At 37.6% G+C, this 24268-nt stretch overlaps 1 protein-coding gene across 7 annotated transcripts in view; it reads left to right on the forward strand.

Moving 5' to 3' along the window:
* Window positions 1-10153: 10153 nt before the first annotated feature.
* FBXL2 (F-box and leucine rich repeat protein 2) overlaps window positions 10154-24268 on the forward strand; it is a 117530-nt gene continuing 103415 nt past the window's right edge. For 5 of the 7 annotated variants that reach the window (XR_005058638.2, XR_005058639.2, XM_037008653.2 and 2 more), the window contains exon 1: window positions 10154-10271. Coding sequence is in view for 3 of the 7 variants with exons in the window: in XM_037008653.2 (XP_036864548.1) it covers window positions 10269-10271 (3 nt within the window). In the remaining 4 variants the exon portion in view is untranslated. The remainder of the gene's footprint in view (window positions 10272-24268) is intronic. The other 2 variants (XM_037008656.2, XM_037008657.2) reach the window with 2 other exon arrangements.

Here is a 24268-nt window from a genome sequence, read left to right on the forward strand (position 1 = left end):
GTTCTTGGAGAGGTTGCAGGTCAACTTTGAATAATCTCAGTCACTGAATTTAGCTTAAGGTTAAATCATATTCTTGGGCATGCATGTGCCTACCAGAAATAAACAAATAAAATAAAATACACCATTGTGGGGATCAAATTAATCTACAGTTTTGCAAGTGCCTATCTGGCCTACAATTAAAACAAAACAAGCACACAAGAGACCAAAAGAAAAAAGAAAAAAAAATCCAGCAGAAACAATAAATGATAAAAACAGAACCAAAGAGAAACCAGATATTGAAGCTATCAGCTATCAGATACAGACTTTAAAATAACTTTATTCATTATATTCAGGGAGATAAAAGACAAGCCTGAGAAATATAGCAGAGAACTAGACAGTATAAAAATTTTAAGATGTACAGTCTACAACTAAAAATTATAACTGAAATGAAAAACTCAATGGCTATTGATAACAGTAGATTAAACATTGCTGAAGAGAGATTTACTGAACTGGAAGATATGTTGGAAGAAAATACTTAGAGTGAAGTATAAGGAGACAAAAGGAAGAAAATTTTTTAAAAAGGAAAAGAATATATAGAGAGAATGCTGTGAAGATCAAGCATAGATTAATTAAGTGCTAAAAAGAAAGGGGAGTAAGAAAGGGTCAGAAAAATACTTCAAGCAATTATGGCTGAGAGTTATTCTTAAATGGTAAAAAAATAAGCCAGAGGTCCTAGAAGACATACAAGCCAAGCTGGATAAATACAAAGAAAGCCATTCCAAGGCACAATATAGTAAATCTGCTGAAACCCAAAGACCAAAACAAAATAAAACTAGAAGTTCTATAAAAAGAAAGAGAGAGATTACCTTCAAAGGAGAAATGACAAAATTTACAGATGATTTCCCCATAGAAACTGAAAAAAAAAGTCCAAAGACAAAGGAATACTGTATTTAAATTAAAAAAGAAAATGACTACATAGAATCTATGCCCAGTGAAAATGACCTCTGCAAAGGAAGGTGAAATAAAGATCTTTTGTTTTCAGACATGTGAAAACTTCAGAGTTTAACACCAGTATACCCACATTAAAGGAAATACCAAAGATGTTCTAGCAAAAGAAAAATGATCCATGGAAGAAAACCTGAGATATAGGAAGGAATGAAAATTAATAAATAGGAAAATATAATTATTGACTACATAAACAACAGTAATGAGATCTATGAGGTTTTAAATGTTTAATAACCTAGAATTATAAGTTACATGAAGAAAACATAAAATTCAGCATACAAGTTGGGAGGGGGAAGTGGAGTTAAGATGTTCTAAGGTCTTTGTATTGTTCAGGAAGGCATGTGCAGTGGACTAAAATTTCTGTCCCCCACCCACCCCCAAAATTCATATATTGAAATCCTAACCCCCAATGTGATGGTATTAGAAGGTGGGCACTATGGGAGGTGATCCAGGTCATGAGGATGGGGCCCTCATGAATGGGATTCTTATAAAAGGAACCTCAGAGGGTGCCACATCTCTGGCACCAAATGCAATGGTGTATTTTTTCCCTACAAATGTGTGTGACAGTAACAATATTATACACAGCAGTAATAGAGGTATAACTTCATTCGGGTGCCCAGACCCAATTCCAACATGTGTAAATATGTAGGAGAGGGTCTTCCCACACATACATCAAGCAGTTCTCAAACACCAGCAGGGTGTTGTAGAGCTCTACTTAATTCTGATACTATCTGCCTGGAGACAGCACGAGATTCCCAGCTTGAGGGCGCCATCCTGCAAGACAGTCCTCCAACCCCCGCACCAGACACCAGTCACAAGCCCCACGCAGTTTCCTATGCTTCTGACTTACCGGCTACAGGTTGGAGGTTCCCACAACCTCCCCCTTTGGTTTGATTAATTTGCGCTCACAGAACTCAGAAAAGCACTTACGTTACCAGTTTCATGAAGGATACCACAAAGGATACAAGTTAGCCAGATGAAGAGAGACATAGGGCAAGGTTCCAAACAAAGGAGCTTCTACCCTCATGGAGCTTGGGTCCAGGCTCAGTGGCAATGGAGGCGTTCTGGATTCCCAAGCATAGAAGCTCTCTCTGACCAAGGAGCAGGAACCAACCAAGCAGAGCAAAGCACAGAGACAGCGAGAAAGAGAGTGAGCTCTTTTCAAAATTTTTGAGGTTTTGTGAGGTCTTCATTGCATAGTCCTGATTGACTAAATCATTAGCAATAGGCTGATCAACTTTCAGTCCCTGCGCTTGGGCTCTCATTAACATTAACATGACAAAACTCCCGTTTCACCTTTGAGGCTCTGAAGTGTTTTCAGGAACTGTGGATGAAGACCAAATATACCTGGGAAATACATATTTGGTTATCTGAATGGTCAAATATGTATTTCTTATAACTCATTATATCACACCAGCCAAGTCATTTTTGCATTCTGTGATGGAAGCTTGCTATGACTAGTGATTTATTACTCTGCTGGAATTGATGTACTAACATTAATATTTAGGACTTTTACATCTATGGGTATAAATGAGATTGCCTTCTCTTTAGTTGGAGCTGTTGTTTTGCTAACTTGTAATGTCTAACTTTTGTGAAAAGGTGATTCCAAACTCATAAAATAAATTAGTTTTCCATGTTTTCTATACTCTGGAATGTTTTATATAAGATGGCATTTTTCTGTTTCCAAAGTTTTTGCAAAACTTGTTGTAAAATCATTTGATGCATTTGGAAATTTACCTAGGTCTTTCCATTTCTCAAGTGTTTGACTTTTCTAACCATTCTATTTATGTTTTGTACACTTTCCTCAGAAATTTGAAATTTACAACCTTATAGAAAATGATGATAGCATAGTCATCTGAAGTTTCAAATTTACTGGTGCAAAATTATTCATAGTGTTATGTATCATTTTCCCATACAATGTCTTTAGTGTTTTTTTGTGTACCTTTTCCCTTTTTGACTTGATTAATATAATCAGGAGTTAACTATTTTACTAATCTTTTCAAAAAACCACCTTCTGGTTCTATTCAACTCTATTCTCCCACCCCCATGTGATTAATTTCTGCTTTATTCTTTTTTTAATTATTAAACTGATATAGGCAGTGTAGTTCAGAAAATGAGCCAGGCCCTGAACGAGTCAAGAAAATCTTGAGGCCAGTTCATGTGGCCAGCTGGCAGAACAGGTTAAGTGAAAACAAACCACCTATATTCTAGGAAAATAACTGATGGCAAAACAGAATGTGGTTTCTATCCAGTTCAAACCAACTAGATTCAGAAAGGGAAATAAAGGTGACCTGCAGTTGTCCCAAAGCTCATTATATGCTCATTAGCATACTAAAAATCACACCCCTTGACGCCATGACACTTCCAAGGCAGACCATATCAGGATGAAAAGAGGGGATAGCCCCTTTTCTCAGAAATCCCTTCCCAATTCTGAGAAAACCCCACCTATCCCTATGATTATTCACCCCTGCTTAAATGTCAGCTGTAAGACCACCCAGCTGGAACCCCACCTTGCTGCTCATCTCTGGAGCATGCCCCCACTCCATCCTTGAGTGTGTACTAAAATTTTATTAAACTACTCTTTGCTTGTACCTGCTCAACCTGATCATGAATCCTCTCTCAGTCAGAGTCAAGACCCTTTCCTATGCTGAGGTCTCACCTAGTGTGCAGGGAGACCTCCCTGGATTGAATTTCACAACAACAAATGATATTTTTCTAGCGCTGCTATATGTTCGCAGAAAAACAGCAGAAAGTACAGGATTCACATATACTTTCTATCCCTTGCTCCACCACCACCCCACTCCATCCCCACACAATTTCCCCTATTATTAACATTTGCATTAGTGTGGCGTATTTGTTACAAGTGGTGAATCAATGATAAAGTCCATAGTTTACATTAGGGCTCAGTCTTGGTATTGTATAGATTTGTGGGTTTGACAAATGAGTTTCATGTATCCACCATTACAGTATCATACAGAATAGTTTCACTGCTGTAAAAATTCCTTCTGCTCCTCTTTCCCTCCCCAAATCCTTAGCAGCTATTGATCTTTTTACTGTCTATACTTCTGCCTTTTCCAGAATGTTGTATATTTGGGTGTCATAGAGTATGCAGCCTTTTCAGATTGGCTTCTCCCACTTACCAATATACATTTAAGGTTCTATGTGTTTTCATGGTTTGCTAGCTCATTTATTATTATGCTAATAATACTCCATTGGAGAGAGGTACCAGAGTTTACCCATTCACCTACTGAAGTACATCTTGTTTGCTTTCATTTGGCAATTATGAATAAAGCTGCTGTAAACTTCACATGTAGGTTTATTGTGGACACACATTTTTTACTTATTTGAGTAAACACCAAGGAGCGTAGTTGCTGGGCCATATATGGTAAGAGCATGTTTTTTATAAGAAACTGTTCCTGTCTTTCCAAAGAGGCTTTACCATTTTGCATTACTACCAGCAAAGAATAACAGTCTTATTGCTCTACATCTTCATTAGCACTTGGTAATACTGTCAGTGTTTTGAATTTTAGCCATCCTAATAGGTTTGTAGTCATATCTCATTGTTTTAATTTACAATGTCCTATAACATATGATGTTGAATATCTTTTCATATGCTTATTTTTTGCCATCTGTAGATCTTCTTTGGTGAGGTGTCTGTTCAGATCTCTTGCCCATTTTTAAATAGGGTTTTTGGTTTTCTTATTGTCAAGTTTTAAAAGATCTTCATATATTCTGGATACAAGTTCTCTATCAGCTATGTGTTTTGCAAGTATATCCTCCCAATTTGTGGTTCATCTTTTCATTGTCTTAAAATGCCTTCATTTTTACTATTTATTTCTTCAATATGCTTTAGAATTATTTTATTGTACTTTTTCTAGCTTCTTCTGCTTAATTTTAGTTGTTTTGATTTTTACTCAATGTATTTATGATAGTGCATTTTCCTGTAAGTGCTGCATCAGCTGACTCCCACAAGTATTCACAGGTATACTTTTAAATGTATGTCTATCTTTTGTCTTTTGTCTAATTTTATTGTGCTATAGTCAGTGAATATAGTTAGCAGGGCACTAGTGTTTTGAACAATTTCAAGCAACATCCTTGGCATCCTGGTATGACTAATTTTGGCCAGGGATGTCGTTGTTCACCATTCTGGGGATAGTAATTATACCCTAATTTATGTGACTAATCACCTTAGAGTTGCACAGTATGTAGGCTTTATAGCTGTCTATGGTGACCTTTCCTAATTTGAGGGAATATTTTATGTATTTGAAAAAATGTGCATTTCAGACACATTTGTCAATTTTCATGTTATGTAATTTAAAGCTATGTTGTTAATGGAATAAAATTGAGAGTCCGGAAATAAACCTATAAATCTATGATCAGCTGAATTTCAACAAGGTGTTAAGACCATTCAATGAGGAAAAGTCTTTTAAAGAAATGGTACTGGGATGGATAGCTGGATATCAAGATGCAAAGAATGAAGATGGACCCTTACACCAAATTAACTTAAAATGAATCAAAGACCCAAATGTAAGAGCTAAAAATACAAGACTCTTAGAAGTAAATATAAGGATAAATATTCATGACCTGGATTTGGCAAGATTCTTAGATATGACACCAAAAGCATATGCAACAACAAAAAAGGGATAAATACCTCAATTAAAAATGAGCCAAAAGTTATAGACATTTCTCTAAGGAAGATATACAAATAGCCAGTAAGCAGATAAAAAGATACTTGACATCAGTTGTCATCAGGAAAATGTTGTTAAAAACCACAATTTGGAAATACCACTTCACACCCATTAGAATGACTAGAATCAAAAAGTCAGATAATAACAAGTGTTGACATGGCTGTAGAGAAATTGCAGCCCTTATGCACTGCTGGTGGGAATGCAAAACATTGTAGCCACTTTGGATACATACTACAACTTGGATGAATCTTGAAAATACTGTGCTAGGTAAAAGAAGTGTCACAAAAGCCCAGTTGTTATATGAATACATTCACATAAACTTTTAAAACAGAAAAATCTAAATGTTATACAATGGAATATTAATCAGCCTTTAAAAAGAAAGGAAATCCTGCCCTTTGTGACAATGGAGGACATCATGCTAATCACAAGAAAACAGATGCAGAAAGATGAATACTGCAAGATTTCACTTACATGTACAATCTAAAATAGTCAGACACATAGAGGCAAAGAGCAGAATGGTGGTTGCCAGGGGCTGGGAATAGAGGGAAATAGATGTTGGTTAAGGGGTACAAAGTTCCAATTATGCAAGATAAATAAGTTCTGTAGATCTACTGTACAATAATGTAAAAATAGTTTGCAATATGTTACATTGCCAAGGGAGTAGATTTTATGTGTTCTTACCACCAAAAACAAAAAAAAAAATTGAAAAAAGGGAACGAAAATGGTAACTATGTGAAGTGATGGGTATGTTCATTAATTTGATGGTGGTGATTATTTCACAGTGTACGCATGTATCAAATCATATACCTTGAATATATGTAATTTTAGATTGTCAATTATACCTCAATAAAGCTGGGAGAAAAAAAGTAAATGGGATTTAAAGTGAAAAGTTCAGAACAAAGAGGGATTTATCATATTGACACAAAGGCAAATTATCAAGAATATATTAGAATTAACAATGTGTATGAGGCAACAACATGGCTTTCAAACAGCTTTATTGAGATACCATTCATTAGACTCATTTAGACTGTACAATTCAATGGTTTTTAGTATAGTCACAGACATCTGCTAATCACCACAGTCAGTTTTAGAACATTTTCATCCCCTCAAAAAGAAACATCATACCCTTTAGCTGTCATCATTGTAGTGCCCTATTCCTCACCCAGCCCTAAACAATCAACGTACTATCCATCTCTACAGATTGTCCCCACCTCCACGGGGCTTTCTGATGTTGATTGCGGAGCGGGCTGTTGTCCATTTATTTAGTGACTTTTCCAACTTACTTTGCTAAGACTGTATTCCTTTTTGCATATGCTCACTGAAGTCTCTGTTCTGTTGTCTCAGCAGCCAGCTAGTGATGGGAAGATACTTTCTAACTATCTGGACACAAAAAGAAAAAAACCTTGGTTTTCGCACATGAGCTAGCATACTCCTTCAATGGTAAGCCAAGCTGACTACAACTCTGCTGTAGCCTTCATTCCCTGCTTATGTGCAGTCTAAAGACCAGACAGCGGGGTGAGTCTAGGGACCTCCCAGTCTTACCTGAGGATGCATCTTTCCCCGGGCAAGCACAATGCATTCCCGATTTCCCATACGCCACAGCCCTGCACAGCTCTTACTCCCCCAGGCATCTTCCTCCTCTGTCTCCTCATACCCATGCTTTTGGGTCTGTTTGCTGTTTGCCTCATCCTTCATTCCTTGTGCCAGGCAGGTAGCATATATCTTTAAATGCTTCCAGCAAGTGCCACCCAGAAAGCCACTTCAACCTGAGGAGGGCTAAATAAAGGCCGGTCTCTGTGATGGTTCCTTAGCAAACCACCAGACAGATCAAACCCATGTCCACAACTTTTGAGAACAAGGACCATACTGTTTCCCTGGGACCAGATAGCTGTACCACGGGCCATTGTCCACAAAGCTACTGCCAAGCTGGGGGATAGGGAATGCTAGGCAGGTAAGCAAAAACCACACAAGATTTCTTTCCACAATTCATCTGCCTCTTTCTTCATTAAGGTTGATGTAAGTATTTAATTAGATTCCAAAATTTCAAAAAAATAGATTCTGTCAGTTTTTGCCAGCTAAATTCTTGCTGGGGAGACCAATTTTTGCAAGAGACCAATTCTTGGGGCTCCCTACTCTGCTAATTCCATAATGTCACTTCTGTTGCAAGTACTTAGGAAAATAGTTTGGCACGATGCAGTTAATCTAAAGATAGATAAACCAGCAATTCTCCTCCTCGCTATTCACTTGAGATCAGTGATTCTCTTCTGGAGTAATTTTGCCTGTCCTATAACATGCGAGAATGCCTGAAGAAACATTTTTGGTTTTCACAACTGGGAGCATGCCACTGGCACCTAGTGGCAAAAGCCCTGGATGTTGGGGAACCTCCTAAGATATATAGGACTGTCTCCCCTTGCCTCCCACCTCTAACAAAGAATTATCTGGCCCTAAACGTCAAAACTGCCAAGGTTGAGAAACCCTCATCTAGAGAAACAAGTGCTCCTAGGCACAAGGAGAATGCTCATAACTGCACTGTTTGTAATAGTTGTAAACAGGAAATGACCCAAATAATCCAAATGCCCATCACCAGTGGGATGGGTTATTCTTGAATACACATTCAGTGGAATGCTCCGTAGTAATGAAAAGGAGTGAACTGCAAAAATTGTACAAAGAAAAGCAAGGAAGTGTTTTCCATAAAAATTAAGATAGTGGTCACTTAAAAGTGGTGGCTTAAGATTGGGAAAGAACATGAAATCTTTTGGGTTTCTGGCAATGTTCGATTTCTTGAACTGGGTGGTGTTTATATACGTGTTCACTTTTTAAATACTGTACATTAATATCTTATTATTTCTATGTATATTTCATAATAAAATAGATAAAAGCTATCACTAATAACAATTTTTCTTCTTCCATCACACTCCCTACTCTGACAGGTCATGTTCTTATTTGTATCTTCAAATTGACCATCCAGTCCTAGGATAGATGTTCATTCATTCATTCAATCAATCATCAATATTTACTGAATACTTACTATAGGCCAGGAACTGTTCTAAACACCAGGAACACAGAGATGAAACCAGATAACCTCTTGCATTCCAATGTGAAGAGACAGGCAGTGATTAATACACCAAGTATTTTAAAAGACAATTTCAAGGGGCACTACACATTTTGAAAACAGGACAGAGCTATAAGAGAGGCTGACTGGGATGAGAAAGAGTTAACTGGGGTGAGATATTTTGGATTGAACAATCAATGAAGGCTTCTGTAAAGATGACATTTGAGGAGCTAACTGACCTGTATCAAGTGCATGAGTGGGCAGTGTGAACTTCTGGAGGATGAACATTCCAAATAAAGGAAGCAGTTGTTGCTGAGATTCTTAAGTAGGACAATGTTTGACACGTTTGAGGAACCGTAGGAAATAGAGTGAGGCTAGTGTGGAGTGAATGAGGGAAGTGTAGTAGGAGATGAGGTTAATGCAGTAGGCACAGCCCCCATCATGGAGGACCTTGTAGACCATGGGAAGAGTTTGGATTTTTTTGTTAAGTGCCACAAGAAGCCACTGAAATGCTGCTGCTGTGTAAACTGTAGGAGGGAAGACAGGTGGCAGGGAGACTAATTTAGGCAAGCTGTTATGGTGGCTGTGAGTGGAGATGGTGAGAAATCAATCCTGAGACGCAGGATTTATTTAAGGATAGAGTCAAGAACATTTGTTACTGGGTTGGATATGAGGTATGAGGAAAAGAGAGGAAAGAGGATATTCCCAGGTTTTTGTCCTGAGCAACAAAGGGGATAGTATGAACATTTGCTGGGATGAGGAAAACTGGAGAGTAAGAAACTTGGATCAAAAGTCTCATTTGAGCTATATTAAGTTTGAGATGCCTATTAAAAGTTAAGGGGGAAATGTTAGATCAACTGTTGAATGTGTCTCTTCTTCATAGAGTTAATGTGAAGATATGACCATATGACAAGCATCCAACAAATTACTGATTAATTCAATTCATTAGTGTACACACACTGCTGTTCCATGAAGTGGCATGCAAAGATAATAACTTTTAATGGAAAATGGTAGATTATAAAAGTGTGTACAGTTTCCTTCCATTTTTAAGAATACAACACATTACAATATATATTTCACTGGCAGCTTGGAAGCATACAGACTCGAATATACGCAGTGGATACCTCACAGGTGCTGGGATTCGGTGTGGTTTGTTTCTTTTTAATTCGTGTTATCCTTAGTTTAAAATGTCTTCAATAATCATGTACAACCTGTGTAATCTTGTCTCAAAATCCATCAGGGTCCCTTCCAGCTGGGTAGTCTGCGGTTGAGCTGAGTCAGGTAAAGACGTCAAAGTGGTCAGTCAGGGTGATGCTGTTCAGATGCAGAGTGGGACGCCCCGCCCCAGACCCCCGGGCGTGGGGCGCGGAGGGGGCGGGCCCAAAGGCTCCGCCCCTAGATGTCACGTGTTCTACGGCCGCCATTGGCCGCCTCCGAGCCCACCTAGGGAATGGGGCGGGGCGCCTGGCTGGCGTCACCAGGACAACGGGCGGTGCCGGCGCCTTGTGACTCGCGGCTGTGGGCGCCCTGGCTGCTCTCCGGCCATGGTGAGTGTGGGGCTCATGCCCGTCTGGCCCGTGCGACCGGGCTGCGACCCCGCTTGGCCTCTGCGGGGTGGGCGAGGCCGGGCCGCGGCCTGTGGGCTGCTGTGAGGGGAGGGCGGGGCGAGCCCGGGGAACAGAGCCCTGGGGGCCCTGGAGCCCCGACGCTCGCCCCGAGACGACCGCGACGCGGTGCTCGGGGCCCTGAAGTGCCAGGGATCCTACCGGGACTCCCACCCAGCGGACCGCCGGGCGGCGTGAACCTCTCCGGCCCCGACGAGACTGGGTAGCCACTCGAAGAGGGTGTGGTTAATAAAAAAAGAATATCCATGGATATCATGTACATTCACATGAACACTATATTGCAGCCTGTGTGCTACCTGCCTCATTACTATGCAATTATATATAAATAGTATAAGGCATAATATGTATTTATCTCAAATTTATCACTCTGACAGGTTTTTTTAGCATGTGGAAATTTTATTTGTAATTTTGGAGATTCCCCCCTCCTTTTGGAAAAAAAGCATTAAAGCTGGAGGTTTTTTCTGAGTGCAACACCTTCATCAAGAATTTAATTCATAAGTAGTACATTGTAAATATCTTAAATCATTACCTTTATTCAATGAACTGGAGAGTAAGTGGGCATTATCACTTGGCCCCATTATGCTAGTTTTTTAAAACCTGACTGGAGGGCTCAGCCAAGGTGTTGCCTTGCATAGACAGGATTCAGGGAATTGCCACCCAAAAGTGTGATGTCTTCAGAGGCCTCCAAAGGAGTATAAAAGAAGAAAGGAGCTGGACTTTTCTTGGAGATACACCTTTGGTATAGAATGTTGGAGAGGGGGTCGGAGTGGCAAAGAAGGAAATGCCTAATTTAAAGAACAGCTTTTTAACCATCAATAATTTAGTGTAGATTTGCTTATCTACAAGCATTAGTGGAAATGTTAATAAGACTGAGAATGCAGGGTGCTCCCCAAGTGCCAGCTGGTCTTCGGGAGAGAATACCTACAATTTGGAACCCTGAGAGGCATGGCAGTAAGAGAAGGTGGATGGTCTGTGTCTTCTTTGTGGAGAAAACAACTGCTGGGTGTGTGGCCTATTGATAGCAGGATAAGAACATCACTTAGAAATAACAGCAATGTCTTCTTTATTTGGTGTATGTTTCCTTTTAATTCTGAATTTCTCTTAAGTGACAAATTAATGGAGCCAATAACAGTTTCAGGAAATGAATTTTTAAAAATCTGAAGTGTTTTAAATAGTGCAGTGACTTTTTTTTATATGTCATATGTGAGAAAAGCCCTTACAGTTATAGCAGGAGAAAGGAAGAATATTCAGGAATTAGATTTTCACAGCACCCTAAAGTCTTATATTTCTCCTGTTGTCCCATTTTCCTTTTCTTCTCCTTTGACCACCCCTTCCATCCTGACCCACAATCCACTTTGATTCGCTATTGTGAATTTTAGTTTTATTTACTCTAAAATTAAAGCATTTAACTGTACGTGTGGGTTAGTGGTTGCTTTGCTAAATTTACAAGTGCTTTGCTTTTGGTGTATCTTTAAGCATTAAGAATTTAATTCATGAAAGGGAGTGATAAACTGACACTTGGGCTCCAAGAGAAGTGGGGGATGGTTAATACAGGAGGGGAGGATGAGGAGGCTGCCTGTGTAATCCCCAAAACTGTATTTGAGGTCATAACATTACCCTTCATTAAATGCTTGAATCTAAACATACAACTTTAGCAGTTGCTACAAATGACTTTGCAGATTAATTTTGGAACTCTGCTTAACTTATTTCTTAATGAAAATTTCTTCAAGTAAGCCACTTGTTTCTCTTGCTTCTATAATATCAGCTGACAGTGTGTACATTCTATGTGTGAGACATTTTTCTAATCATGTGTCTTTATTGAACTATCACAACCACCCTATGAGGAAGATACCATTTCCCCATTCTAGAGATGTGGAAAATGAGGCACAGAGAGGTGAAGTAACTTGTCCAGGTCACCCAGCAGATAACTGCATCAGATTTCAAAACCAGGCACTTTGTCTCAGAACACTAGATTATGCTGTAATGTAGTGTGTATCATTCTATGTTCTCTAATATATATGCCATATATGTGTTAGGAAATCAGTTTTCTTTATTTTTAATTTTTTTGAGCACTTATAAATACTCCTTTTTTGTTCCTGGCACTGGACTAGATGCTACAGAACAGAAGAGGCACACCTCGCCTTCTCTCTTCTTTTCCCTCCCCTCTTTCACAAAGATGGAATGAAGGAGACTTAAAGTTCATACTCATGGCTGTAATAATACTGAAAATTTCTCCTGTCATTTCAGTTTGTGTTCAGGAATTGGCACCTGCTTTTCATGAATCAGAAAGACTGATATTTTATGTGAAGTCAGTTAGACATGGGGGATGAGCTGTTTTAAAAACAATTTTATTTTCTGAGGTTTTTTTCCTAATAGTAATTTTTGAGTTTATTTTAGTTGTATACTCTAAAATTTTTACAAGAAGACATAAAATAATTGTCTAAACTTGAATTCACATGGATCAAAATATACATTAGGATACCTATTATTATCACATTTTTATTATACTTCAGCTTGTGAGGCAGTATTTTGGGAAATATAAAATAATATTATATCACAGTTTTCCAATTTTAATTCATTCACTTGGACTTTACCCCTATTTTGGCACTTGCATTTCTGTATTTGTCTATGGTTACGGATTGTCAGAGGTGCTGGGAAACAAGGTGGGAGATGAGCTTTACAATAAAATATATCCAAAGTATGCAGATAGTTTTAGTCTCTATCCCATAGTATAGTTAAGAGACTTATATAATGAGATCTATGTTAACAGATCATCAAAAGAAGAGGTTTCTCTATATATTAATTTTCCTACTCTTGACAGTATTAGTCTCCCTTTATCTGTCCTGGAACATAATTTTTAGTAATTGTAACAATGAATCTTCATAGAGCCCTCCATGTGCCCACTTCTAGGCTGATCACATCACATTTGTTTTATTTAATCTTTACAACATCCCTATGAGATTGACATTATTACACCCATTTAACAGGCCCAGACTGATTAGGCAGTTTGCCCCAAATCACATAGTTGGTGAGTGGCAGAGACAGGATTTGAACTCAATCAGTGTGTTTCTTCAAAGTCTGGAATCTTACCCATTTACACCATGGCTTCTTTCCAAACTAAAGATTGTGCCCAGTGCCTGGCATGAATGTACTACACCAAGATTACGAGTTGCAGTGTCTTCAATATAAGTTGGTCACAGGGACAGTAGTACAACATAGTGAATACAGTTAATGATTCTGTAACATCTTACTATGTTGACAGATAGTAACCACAGTAGAGGGGGTAAGGATTTAATAATATGGGTAACTGTTGAGCCACTGTGTTGTATATTTGAAACTTCAATAAAAAAAATAAGTAAGATTGTATATTAATACTTCAATAAAAAAAGTAAAGAGTCCCAGTGTCTTACCAGCTGAGTCCATAGCTGTATTGTATTTTATAACAAACTATTATGATGCTATCCAATGACATCCTGCAGGACATACTTATTTTTTACAGTGTAGACAACCAAAGGTGAGATATGGACAGCCACAGGCTGGACAACACTATTTCCTCCGCCTTCCCTGCCTCACTTTGTGACTTACCAGTAGTCTGTGTGGTGTCTACCTCTGCCACTGCCACTTGCAGCCTTGGGGTGGCTGTGAGAGAGATGGGGCTGGAGCAGAGGGGTCTGGGACGGAGAACAGGGCGGTCCCTGGGAGTTTTGTGGAATCAGAATCAAGGTTCAAACCCAGCTTTCTAGTTTTCAGTTCTGTCCCTGTAACTGTGTCTTTCCATTGAATTTTCTGTCCTGTGTTTTTCTATCTCTCATGTATTTATTGTGTGCTACTATGTGCCAGTCACTGTTCTAGGCAGTGGGTATCCAACGATCAGTGAAGAGACAAGGCCCAGGAGCTTGGAGTTCAGGAGATATAATTGTAGGCAGAAAGAGAGATAATAAACATACAGATAAGGTGGTGAAAAGTGCTTTGGAGAAAAATAAAGTTGAGTAAGAGAAATGAAGTTTTAAGGCATGATAGAAAAGTGAATGAGAGGAAGAGGGGGTTGCTTTTTCTGTGTGGTGGAAGGGAAGGCCTCTGTGATAAGATGACATTTGAGCAGAGGAAATGTCATGGGAATGCCGGGAGAAAGGCTGTTTCAGGAAGGGTCACAAGTGCAAAGGTCTTGAAGCAAGAACATGCCTGGTGTGTTGGAGGAATAGCAAGGATAACAGTGTGGCTGGAGTGGAGTAAGACAGGAGCAGGGTAGGAGGTAAGGTCAAAGTAGTCAGGGAGACGAGATCGCAGAGGACTTACAAGCCATTTAAAGGACTTCACCTTTCTTTTGAGGAAAGGGGAAATAATTGGCAAGGTTTAAGATGAATGACATAATATGATCGATATTTCATAAGAAAACCATTCTGTTTGCTGTGTAGACAGTACAGGGTGGGGTAGGAGTGAGGGGAGAAAGGACAAAAACAAAGGAGGCCAGACAGGACATTATTGCAGTAGTCCATAAGATGAGCTACTGAATTGGTTGTGGAATATAAAAGGAAAGAAAGTCAAGGATGGTTCCAATGGTTTGAGCCTGAGCAGTAGGAAGGAGTTGTCATTTACTGAGATGTAGACTGTGTGGAGGAGTAAATTTAGGGGAGGTATAAAGACAAGAGGAGTTGGTTTTGGTCTTGATAAATCTGTGATCCTTATTAGACTTCTAAAATCTAAAAACATCTAAAGACACAATTGTGCTTTCAGAAATAATGTGATGGTTTATATTTTAAAAACATAATTTCAGTGAATCTTACAGTATTAGAATTGGAAGAGACTTTTCAGTTTCTCCAGAACAATGTCTTCATTTTGCAAACTATAAATAGAGAGGTTAAATGACTTGCCCAAAGTCAAACAGCCTGTCCTACCTACCTCAGTGTAGTACTTTGTGCAGTACACAGAACTGTAGACTTGGTGTCAGGAGATATAAGTTTAATTGTAGGTTTTCTGTTTTGTTTTGTGTTTTTTTTAGTTCTAAGCCTTGGCCAAGTAATTTATCTGCTCCAAATCTGTTTTTCTTCTCTCAAAAAGGGTAACAAAAGCCTTCCACTTTCTGATAATTCAAAGTTGTAAAAGTTTGACATCATTGTTTTCACCCCAGTAGTGAGAAAGTAGGGAAGCTAGAAAATCAAAGTTCTCCAAAACCCACTAGAGAGCTGAAGACACACAAAAAATCTAAATTGAAATGTAGACCAAAAAAATGCCCTTCCCATATAAAAAGGAGACACATAGAAACTCTAATCCCTGTTGGGTTAGGGGGAGGAAGAATCTGCTATGGACAGGTAAAGAGAAACCAGCCAAATTTGTATTGACTGTACGTGGTCTGCATTGACAGTTGGAATCCCGAGGAGCCGTAGTCACAGAGCAAGGCTTCACCTCCCTGCCAGCTCTTTCTCAGGGGCCTTTGTTAACTGGATATAGTGTGCTGGAGCCTGGGACCAGGGGAGGAGAGCTGAGAGCAGTTGAGGTGGGCAGAGCCTGCTGCAGGCTAGGGGCTGGGCAGGAAAGTTCTTAGAAGTCTCTCTGAGTCCCTAGGGGCTTTTCCCAAGTGAAGGCAGGGCTGCTTATACAAGCTTGGGGCATGACAGGAGAGCTGAGAAATAGCCCTCTGGAGCTATCTGGATTTTCCCTAAGGACAAGGCAATAGCCTTTCAGAAGGTGCAGTCCTAGTAACAGGGCAGAGAAAGAAAGGTCTTAAGGCGCAGACAGCAGAGGGTGCTACTGGGGAGCAAACACAATGACCCAGCTGGCAGCCAAAATGTACAAGAGACAGATCTTTCACAGTTAAGAAGGCTTCCAGCTAGGCTGTAGAGCTCAGAGGTCTTAAGTTTCATGAGTGCTCAGATCCCATCTTCTCCTTAGATAGTCCTCATCTTAAAATTACCGAAAAGTAATTTTAAGTCATTCTTGAACTGAATCTAACAATGCTGCAATGAATCTTGAAGCCAGCTCAGTTATATATATATAAATTAAAAGGATTCAGCCTCTTCTGCATCCCCACAAGCAACCAAATTGAAAAGCAGCTGACCTTTATGGAAGTAAATTACTATTCTTTTTAAAAAAAATCAAGATGTATTTTTCATATGGCATTGTATTACCTTCAGTTGTAAAATGTAATTCAGTATTTGTATATATTGGAAAATGATGGGTGAAATAAATCTAGTTAACATCTGTCACCATACATAGTTACAAATTGTTTTCTAATGAGAACTTCTAAGATCTACTCTCTTAGCAACTTTCAAATATGCCACACAGTACTAATGATAGTCAACATGCTGTACCTTATATCCTCATGATTAATTTATTTTATAACTGGAAGTTTGTACCTTTTGACCTCATTCACCCAATTTGTTCACCCCCCTGCCTCTGGTAACCACAAATCTGTTCTACCTATGAGCTTGTTTTTCTTTTCTTTTTTTAGATTCCACATATAAGTGAAATCATATGGTATTTGCCTTTCTCTGACTTACTTCACTAATGCCCTCAAGATCTATCCATGTGATCACAAATGACAAGACTTCATTCTTTTTTTATGGCTGAATAATAATTATATTCATTTGTATATATACCACATTTTCTTTATCCATTGCTCCATTGATGGACACAGGTTACTTTCATATCTTGGCCATTGTAAATAATGCTGCAATGAACATTGGGATACAGATACCTTTTCCAGATAGTGTTTTTGTTTTCTTCAGGTTAATACCTAGAAGTGGATCATATGGTAATTTTACCTAAGTTTTTTAGGAACCTTTCTACTGTTTTCCATAGTGGCTACAACAATGTACCTTCCCACCAACAGTGCGTAAGGGTTCCCTTTTTTCCACATCCTTGTCAACATGTTATTTCTTCTCTTTTTGATAATAGCCATTCCAACAGGCTTAAGGTAATATCTCATTGGGGTTTTGATGTGCATTTTCCTGATATTAGTGATATTGAGCACCTTTTCATATACCTGTTGACCATCTGTATGTCTTCTTTAGACAAATGTCTATTTAGAACTTCTGCCCTTTTTTTTTTTGGTATCATTAGTCTACAATTACATGAGGAACATTATGTTTACTAGACTACCCCCTTCACCAAGTCCCCCCAACACACCCCATTAGTCACTATCCATCAGTGTAGTGAGATGCTGTAAAATCACTACTTGTCTTCTCTGTGTTGCACAGCCCTCCCTGTGCTCCCCCCGATTATACATGCTAATCGTAAGGACCCCTTTCTTCTTCCCCCCACTTATCCTTCCCTTTCCACCCATCCCCCAAGTCCCTTTCCCTTTGGTAACTGTTAGTCCTTTCTTGGGTTCTGTGATTCTGCTCCTGTTTTGTTCCTTCAGTTTTTGCTTTGTTCTTATACTTCACAGATGAGTGAAATCATTTGGTACTTATCTTTCTCCGCCTGGCTTATTTCACTGAGCATAATGCCCTCTAGCTCCATCCATGTTGTTGCAAATGGTAGGATTTGTTTTCTTCTTATGGCTGAATAATATTCCATTGTGTATATATACCACCTCTTCTTTATCCATTCATCTACTGATGGACACTTAGGTTGCTTCCATTTCTTGGCTATTGTAAATAGTGTAGCAATAAACATAGGGGTGCATCTGTCTTTTTCAAATTGGGCTGCTGCATTCTTAGGGTAAATTCCTAGAAGTGGGATTCCTGGGTCAAATGGTATTTCTATTTTGTGCTTTTTGAGGAACCTCTATACTGCTTTTCACAATGGTTGAACTAATTTACATTCCCACCAGCAGTGTAGGAGGGTTCCCCTTTCTCCACAACCTCGCCAAGATTTGTTGTTGTTTGTCTTTTGGATGGTGGCTATCCTTACTGGTGTGAGATGATATCTCATTGTGGTTTTAATTTGCATTTCTCTGATGATTAGGGACATGAAGCATCTTTTCATGTGCCTGTTGGCCATCTGAATTTCTTCTTTGGAAAACTGTATGTTCAGCTCCTCTGCCCATTTTTTAATTGGATTATTTGCTTTTTGTTTGTTGAGATGGGTGAGCTCTTTATATTTTGGATGTCAACCCTTTATCGGATCTGTCATTTATGAATATATTCTCCCATCCTGTAGGATACCTTTTTGTTCTATTGATGGTGTCCTTTGCTGTACAGAAGCTTTTCAGCTTGATATAGTCCCACTTGTTCATTTTTGCTTTTGTTTCCCTTGCCCGGGGAGATATGTTCATGAAGAAGTTGCTCATGTTTATGTCCAAGAGATTTTTGCCTATATTTTTTTCTAAGAGTTTTATGGTTTCATGGCTTACATTCAGGTCTTGATTCATTTCGAATTTACTTTTGTGTATGGGGTTAGACAATGATCCAGTTTCATTCTCTTACATGTAGCTGTCCAGTTTTGCCAACACCAGCTGTTGAAGAGGCTGTCATTTCCCCAATGTATGTCCATGGCTCCTTTATTGTATATTAATTGACCATATATGTTTGGGTTAATGTTTGGAGACTCTTGTTCTCTTCTACTGGTCTGTGGCTCTGTTCTTGTGCCAGTACCAAATTGTCTTGATTACTGTGGCTTTGTAGTAGAGCTGGAAGTTGGAAAGTGAGATCCCTCCCACTTTATTCTTCCTTCTCAGGATTGCTTTAGCTATTCGGGGTCTTTGGTGGTTCCATATGAATTTTAGAACTATTTTTTCCAGTTCGTTGAAGAATACTGTTGGTAATTTGATAGGGATTGCATTAAATCTGTAGATTGCTTTGGGCAGGATGGCCATTTTGACAAAATTAATTCTTCCTAGCCAGGAGCATGGGATGAGTTTCCATTTGTTAGTGTCCTCTTTAATTTCTCTTAAGAATGTCTTGTAGTTTTCGGGGTATAGGTCTTTCACCTTCTGTCCATTTTTTAATTGGACATTTTTTGCTGTTGAGTTGTATGAGTTCTTTATATATTTTGGATATTAAACCTTTATCAGATATGATTTGCAAATATTTTCTCACATCAGGCAGGTTGCCTCTTCATTTTGTTGATGGCTTCCTTTGCTATGCTGAAACTTTTTAGTTTGATGTAGGCCATTTGTTTATTTTTGCTTCTGTTGCCTTTGCTTTTGTTGTCAAATCCAAAAAGTTATCTCTGAGCCTATATCAGGGAGCTTATTGCCCATGTTTTCTTCTAGGGATTTTATGGTTTCAGGTCTTGGACATAAAGCTGTTCATCCGTTTTGAGTTAATTTTTGTATAGCATGTAATGTCGTAGTCCAGTTTCATTCTTTTGAATGTGACTGTCCAGTTTACCCAATTTTTGAAGAACCTGTCCTTTCTCTAATGTATATTCTTAGTTTCTTTGTCGTAAATTAATTGTCATATATGTATGGGTTTATTTCTGAGCTCTGTATTCTGTTCCATTGATCTGCATCTGTTTTTGTGCCAATCCCATGTTGTTTTGATTACTATAGTTTTGTGAATATAGTTTGAAGTCAGAAGGCATGATGCCTGCAGCTTTGTTCTTCTTTCTCAAGATTGTTTTAGCTCTTCAAAGTCTTTGTAGTTCATATGATAGGATTGTTTTTTTTTATTTCTGTAAAAAGTGCCATTGGAATTTTGATAGGAATTGCATTTAATCTGTAGATTATTTGGGGTACTATGGATATTTTAACAATATTAATTCTTCTAATCCATGAGCATAGAATATCTCCATTCCATCTAAATGTGTCTTCTTCAAATTCTTTCATCAGTATTTTGTTTTTTCAGTGTACTCTCACTTCCTTGGTTTCATTAACTCCTAGATATTTAATCATTTTAGGTGCAATTATGAATGGGATTTTTTTCTTAATTTCTTTTACTTTGTAATAGCATGTAGAAATGCAACAGATTTTTGTATATTGATTTTGTATCTTGCAACTTTGCTGAATTTGTTTATTCTAATAGTTTTTTTTTGTGGTGTCTTTAGGGTTTTTTATATATAATTTCATGTCATCTGCAAATAGTAACTATTTTACTTCTTCCTTTCAATTTTATTTATTTTTCTTGCCTAATTTCTGTGGCTAGAACTTCCAGTACTATGTTGAATAAAAGTGGGAACCTTTGTCTTGTTCCTGATCTTAGAGGAAAAGTTTTCAGCTTTTACTGTTGAGTATGATGTTAGCTGTAGGCTTGTTATATATGGCCTTAATTATATTGAGATATGCTTCCTCATATCTACCTTGTTGAGTTTTTGTTATAAATGTATGTTGAATTTTGTCAAATGCTTTTGCTGCTTCTGTTGAGATGATTGTATGATTTTTATCCTTACGTTAATGTGATGTATAACGTTGATTGATTTGCAGATATTGAATCATCCTTGCATCTCTGAATAAATCTTACTTGATCATGGCATATGATCCTTTCAATGTATTGTTGAATTCAGTTTGCTGATGTTTTGTTGAGGATTCTTTCATCTATGTTTATCAGGGATATTGGTCTGTAACTTTCTTTTCTTGTGGTGTCTTCATCTGTTTTTGGTATCAGGGTAATGTTGACTTTGTAAAATGAATTTGGAAGTGTTCCTTCCTCTTCTTTTTTTTGGAAAAGTTTGAGAAGGATTTATATTAACTCTTAAGTGTTTCATAGAATTCACCAGTGAAGCCACATGGTTCTGGACTTTTGGTTTTTGGAGGTTTTTGATTGTTGAATCAATCTCTTTACTAGTAATTGGTCTGTTAAGATGTTCTATTTCTTTCTGATTTAGTCTTGGGAGATTGTATGTTTCTAGGAATTTATCCATTTCTCCTAGATTGTCCAGTTTGTTAGTGAAAGTCATTCATGGTAATGTCCTATCCTTTGTTATTTCTGTGGTGTCCATTGTAATGTCTCCTTTTTCATTTCTGATTTTATTTATTTGAGTCCTCTTATTTTCTTGGGGAGTCCATTGAGTTTTAAAGAACCAGCTCTTGGTTTCATTGGCCTTTGTAAACTATTGTTCTTTACTCACAGTATTTGACATGAAATAATAGTGCAAAGAAACAAGAAAATGTGAGAAGAGATAAGTGAAACAAAGGCAGTGATGGCCAGGATGTTGAACAGTACAGATGAACAGACAGAAAATTTCAGGAAGGTGGAAAACTATAAAAAAAATCAAATGGGCAGGCTAGGAATGAAAATTATATTATCAGAACTTAAGAATCCATTTAATAGGCTTAACAGCAGTTTGGACATAACATACCCTAAGCAGAATAAATACAAAGAAATCTAAACTTAACCATGTCTTAAATTGCTGGAAAGCAATGAAGTTTATAAAGAAATTCTTAAAGGGAGGTAGAAAAGAAAAACATTACATAAAGTGGAACAATAACATGAATGATAGCTGACACCTCCTCAGACACAATGCAGGCCAGAGGACCATGGTGTAACATTTTAAAGCGATTTAAAAAAAAAAGGTAAACCTGTTAACATGTAATTCTATCTTCATGGAGATGTTTTTCAAAAATGCAAAAGAAATAAAGACATTTCTGACAGACAAAAGCAAAGATAATTTGTTTACAGCAGACCTATATAAAAAGGAACATTAAATGAAGTGCTTCAGTGCTAAAGGGAAGTGATGATAAAAGAAGCTTGGATCTTAAGGAAGGAATGACTGCACCAGAAAGGTAAATATGTAGGTAAATAAAGAGACCTAATTAAAAATCATCTTTCTTTCATACATGTATTTATGCAAAAGCTTATGGATTACATAAAACAAAATAATAGTAATGTGTTTTGGGGTACATATACAAGTGACGATAAAGTAGCATGGCCCAGCTATGCTGCCTATAAGAAACACTTGAAATATAAAGGTTCAGGTTGAAAGTAAAAGGGTGAAAAAGATGTGAAAATCTGAAGAAAAACTTTGACTTTAATAACTGTCAAAGCTGACGTTGGTACAAGGATAATTTCTGGAGAAAAAGGACAAATCATAGTGATTTAAGGAGTAATTCATTTTTAAAAAATCACAAAAATTTTTTAGAAATAGCAATCTTAACCATGTATGCATCTCAGAACAAAGCTTCGAGACACAGGAAGCAAAAATTGATAGAACTAAAGGGGGAAAGAAATAATCATAGTTTGATATAGGAACACCTCTTTCTTACTAATTGGTAGAATTCATATAGGTCAAAAAAAGTCAGCAAGGATATAAGAGATTTGAGCAACAAACTTGACCTGATTGACATTTATGTAACAGTACACTTTACTGATAAGGAAAAGGACTTAACTTGCCATTTTGCTATTTTTGTATTCTGCAGTTATCACTTTAAATGTAAATCTATTAAATTCAACAAATACAGAAACTGGTAGAATGGATTAAAAAAACAAAGAAACCCAAACTCATGATCCAGTTGTGTGCTGTCTACAGAAACTTGTTAGTTCCAGAGACAAATAGGGTGAAAGTAAAAATGTGGAAAAAGACTTTGCATGTAGACAGTGCTAGTGTCATACAAAATAGGCTTTAAGTTAAAACAGGAGATGAAGAAGGTCATTATATGTTGGTAAATGGCTGGTTCCTTAAGTTATAATGATTATAATCATATATGTACCAAGTGACAGAGCCCAAAATATATACAGCAAACTAACAAAAGTAAAGGGAGTATAGATAGTTCAACAATAATAGTTAGAGACTTCCCAACCATCATCATAGCTGTTTGTTAAGCACTTGCTGTTTGCTAAGACTGTTCTAGTCATTTTATATATGTGAACTTATTTAATTCAGAACAACCCTGGTGGCACCTTCCATTACTATCTGCATTTTATTAAAGGGGAAACTTTGGCACAAAAAAGTTAAATGATGTGCTGAAGGTAACAAAGATGTACATGCAGAAGCTGGATGATATTTGGTCCTTAGAGGATTTCCTAATCAAACTTCCCACTGAAAGAAGGGATTTCTAACTCTGGTTTTAGGGTTTCTGCAGGAGTAGTGTGGATAAAGCATCACTGTTTCAAAGGGTAGAACATTCTAGTATGGGTTATCCTAATTACTAGAAAGTTTTCCTCTATGTTGAATTGAAGTCTTGTAACTTTGATTCACTTGTCTTTGTACTAACAGAAAATAAACCCTTCCTTTTGACAGCTATTGAGGTAAGTGAAGGTTGTTATGGTGTCATTCACCACCTGACCTCAATACCAGGAGTCAACTTGAGTAACAGAACATTTATACAGCAGATCAATAAGGAAATAGAAGACTTGGACAATACTATAAAGACTTAACAGAGATATATAGAACATTCTACCCCCAAACAGCAGAATACATATTGTTCTCAAGTTTACATGGAACAATCTCCAGGATAGACTTTATATTAGGCCAACAAGATTCAATAAATTTGAAAAGATTGTACTCATATAAAGTATCATCTCTGAAAACAATAGAATGAAGCCAGAAATAAAAAACAAAAAGAAAACTGGAAAATTCACAAATATGTGGAAATTAAACAATGTACTCTTAAACAAGCAATGGATGAAAGAAGAAATAACAAAGGATATTAGAAAATATCTTGAGATGAATGGAAATGTGATCAGCAGTCTTTCCCCAGTCAGGCATGTCTCTGTGTCTGTCTACAGTCTGTCTCCATGTACTTACCTTTTCTGGATATTTAATGTGAATGGAGTTATACTATATGTGGTCTTGTGTGTGTGTCTTCTTTCTTGTAGCATAACGTTTTCAAGGCTCATTCTTGTTGTAATATATGTAATATTGTAGTATATGTACTTCATTCCATTTTAATTCTGAATAATTTTCCATTGTATGGATATACCACATTTGTTTATCTATTCATCAGCTTATGGACATTTGGATTGTTTGCACTTTTTGACTTTTACGAATAATGCTGCTCTGAGCATTCATGTACAAGTTTTTGTATAGGCACATGCTTTTTCATTTCTCTTAGGTAGTTACCTGTTACTGGGATTGCTGTTCCTATGCTGACTTTGTGT

The sequence above is a fragment of the Manis javanica genome, chromosome 15, assembly GCF_040802235.1.
Source record: "Manis javanica isolate MJ-LG chromosome 15, MJ_LKY, whole genome shotgun sequence".
NCBI lineage: Eukaryota > Metazoa > Chordata > Mammalia > Pholidota > Manidae > Manis > Manis javanica.